We start from the raw sequence: 3,455 nt of genomic DNA on the forward strand, positions 1-3,455 counted from the left end.
ACAAGTCGGATGATTTCCGACTTGTCGAGCGCAGTGATCAAAGGAGAGGGTGTTGTCCGAATAAATGGTCGAAGCAGTGCCAGGAGCGGAGATTAAACGCCGAAATGCAGAGAGGAAGCTGGTAGCTGTCATGTCAGCTGGCTGTGAGCTCAAGATGAAGAACACGCGTTGTCGCACATGAGAAGACTGCAATGCATGCTTTGGGGTGAATTTGCTGTGCTGAACGACAATAAAAGTGGTCTGCAGAAGTCAACCCCGCCAACTGTAAACGAACTCGCCTCTGAAATGCAGTGCCGTGGCAATGGTGCAATGGGTGCAGACGATGGGTGCACTATGGCTTCCACGTACATATCACCTGTACGTAGCCGTTAAAAACTTGATATACACTACGTTAAGAGGGCTAAACATTGTCACCACGTATAAAAATGGCCGTCTAACAAGCACTTTCACAAAACTAAGTTAGGCTCCAAAAAATGAGCACTTCCCACCGGACATCCACGTCCCTGGGGAACAGTCAAAAGTAGCTGCAAAAGGCAGAAAATTGCGCAGAGGGAAGTTGCATTTCTCAGCTCCGCCACTCCGCTCTTTACCACACAGCGCGTGGCAATAGCTCATGAAGAATAACCTGGCACCTGACGTGGGTCCCAATTCCTCTGCGTCAATTGTAATATCTTGGCCAGGTTGTCTTGAGAAGGCAGCATACGCAACTTCCAACGCTGGCAGGAAAGGAAGCAGTGGCACGTGGTCAACTCTCTGCACGTCTGCCATCTGGCAGTCTGCTCTCTGATTGTACTCCATGATACTTTCTTTCATCCACAACGTGCCACTATCATTGGAGCTGTACGTCACCCCAGTATTATCCAGGAGGCGCAGCAACTGGGTGGCGTATACAGAAGTGAGACCTCCGTAGTTCACGGAGCTTGGCGTGTGCGGATAGAAGAAGGGAGCTCCGATGGCGGCAACAGACATAAGAACGCGATTCACGTGGTAAATGTAGCCGGCATTTCCTAAGGGTGTAGACTTCAGGTTCCTGAATAATACGTCCGAATAACGCTCGTTGCCAAGGAGTGACCTCGAATTGGAAAAGACAGCAAGAAAATTGTCATGCTTCGAAGTTCGCATCTTGCTATGGAGAGCGAGGAGCGCTTCGATGCTTAAAACTGTGACTTCGGGCCATACGTCTCGCTGCACTTTTCTAACCTTTGCCACCACGCGTTCCTTTGTTTTGGCGTCTATCCAGGTGGATGCGTTGGCGAGAATAATCAGTTCATTATCGATGCTCTCGAAGATTTCATTTAGCTGCCTTTGCGATGATTCCGGAAAGGTGTCCTTAATGTGATTAGCACCACTGAGTAGTCCTAGAAAAGTATCCACGTAGGCTAGGCACGCTGCAGGTCTGTGCCTTTGCAATAGTCTGGAGTCGCTCTCCATATCCGACGTTTCCTTTGCTGTCGCGTGTGAATCATTGGAGCGCAGGTCTGTCAAGAGCCACAGATACTCTTCCACAAACACCCAGCAAACACTGGCAACGACATCCTCTCGTTTGTACTTGGTCAGAACGCCATCAAGGCTCTTCACCATGCCGACGTTCTCTAGTACAATTAGGCTGTTTTCATCGAACACTTGCTTGCTACTACTGTGGGCGTTCAGAAATGTCACCCACTCTTGAACTGATGTCGTGGCCATGGTTAGGTTGGCCAGTGTGAGTAATGTCTGGTCTTCTCGCTCGAAATTCACGGCGTTGAAGAGACCTTCTTGTACGGCACGCAACAGCTGCATATTGGCACTGGCAAATGCGTTGATGTGTTTTCGGACGTGTGTCCGAGCGTAGCGCCTAGCAGCACTGCGTACTTCCGGTACCACATGCTTCCGGTGTCTCGTGAGCAAAAGGAAAGGTTTGCGGTTGTCAGAGACGACTCGCAAGCCGAAAACTAGGTCTAGGTTCCACCGAAGGCAGAGACGGACGAGATGCTCCATCGGGTGGCCTGAAAATTTGTCTTTTGTGAACATGGGAAGGCCCAGAAGCTTGGCGACACCAATGAATGCATCTGCACTGACGCCAATCTTATTTGCGACGCATGTCGAAACAAGGTTTCCAACGACTCTGTTGCTGGCCAAAGGTCGCTCGAGGCTGCTGATCACGTCCACCGCTAGCGCCATGGCAGCGTCCTCTGCCTGACTCCGAGCTCCCTCATGGGATGCCTGCCACCGGCCACAGACGTAGGCGTAAAAGTCTACGCATGGGTCCGCTGTTCTGTTGGAGGCGGATGCGAGGCGATACGCATGATACAGGCAGCCCTCGGATCTGCACGGCGTCGGCGGCTCGGTTGTGCTGGCTGCCAGCATACTGGCGGTGAATGCGCTCACCAGAAGAACTCCGACCGAGACTGCGCAGAGGATACGTGGTACGACCGAGCCTACGGCCGGTCCACCGCCACACGACGCACACGACGGCTTCGCCACGTGTTCTTGAGTGAGCACGGGTGGCGGTATTGTCACGACAGCAGCGGCCATAGCCAATGCGTCTTGGAGTGTAACCAAGTGTGAAGAATCTGCAGCCTTCTTTGACTTGTGGCGCCGGCGAGCAGACGGCTTCCGCTGAGGCTGCGCGCTTTTTTCTTTAAGTGGTCGGGTCGACGCTTCCTGAGCAGGAACAAATTTGCTCTTAGACGATTTGTGATGGCTTCGAGTGGTTGCTACCAACGCAGGCTGCTGCTGCTGCGGCTCGGCCACGTCCTTGGGCACCGGCTGCTGCAGCGGCTCGGCCACGTCCTTGGGCACCGGCTTCGAGCGGTTCCGAGCACGACTGCTGCGCTGGCTGCGAACCGTGGACTTGCTGCCCTGCTTCGCCGCTGCCTCGTCAACAATCGGCTCCTTCTCGTTCCTGTTACGATGACCGCGTCTCTTATGACCGCGTTTCTTAGTCTTACTGATGCGCACTTCGGTTGACATTTTCTTCTTCTTTATTTCCAGCGATGAAGTCATTCTAACATCGTCTTCTGAATTCCTCCATCTTTGTTTCCCGCGGAATAAAATAACTGGTGTCCTTCAAAGCAACTTGAAGTTTCCTTTACAAACCTGAGATGTCGTATGCCGCCTCTAAATATTTACTTACACAGGTCTGGTCTGGCTGCGTCCCCTTTTTGTTCTTTTTGCAGGGCACCTGAATCTACTGAGCATTTTTTTCCCTCGTGACGCCAATTTTCAAGACTAAGAAAATTCTTAAAATTTCATTTGCACAAGTTGTGCTATCGCTAACCCCGCCACCCATTCGTTCTTTTGGGACGACTTCACTGGGATCCAGCCACAGAGATGCATTTCTCGCAGTTTACAATTTTATTAGAGCGGCAAAAAGAGTACCTTGCTGAATTTCTAAAATAATCAAGTATTTCTGTTATTTCAGTTCTTCGTGTCAAATTATTTTATCTCGAAATTCTTAACAATAGTTTTCTCAT

General features: G+C 51.0%; 1 protein-coding gene across 1 annotated transcript; it reads right to left on the reverse strand.

The window, feature by feature from the left end:
* Nucleotides 1-459: 459 nt before the first annotated feature.
* LOC135899504 (neprilysin-2-like) lies at nt 460-2,985 on the reverse strand. The gene has a single exon (XM_065428778.1). It carries the CDS (start codon nt 2,983-2,985, stop codon nt 460-462), a length of 2,526 nt encoding a protein of 841 aa, XP_065284850.1.
* Between the last annotated feature and the right edge of the window lie 470 nt (nt 2,986-3,455).

This window comes from Dermacentor albipictus, chromosome 4 (genome assembly GCF_038994185.2).
Source record: "Dermacentor albipictus isolate Rhodes 1998 colony chromosome 4, USDA_Dalb.pri_finalv2, whole genome shotgun sequence".
Lineage (NCBI taxonomy): Eukaryota > Metazoa > Arthropoda > Arachnida > Ixodida > Ixodidae > Dermacentor > Dermacentor albipictus.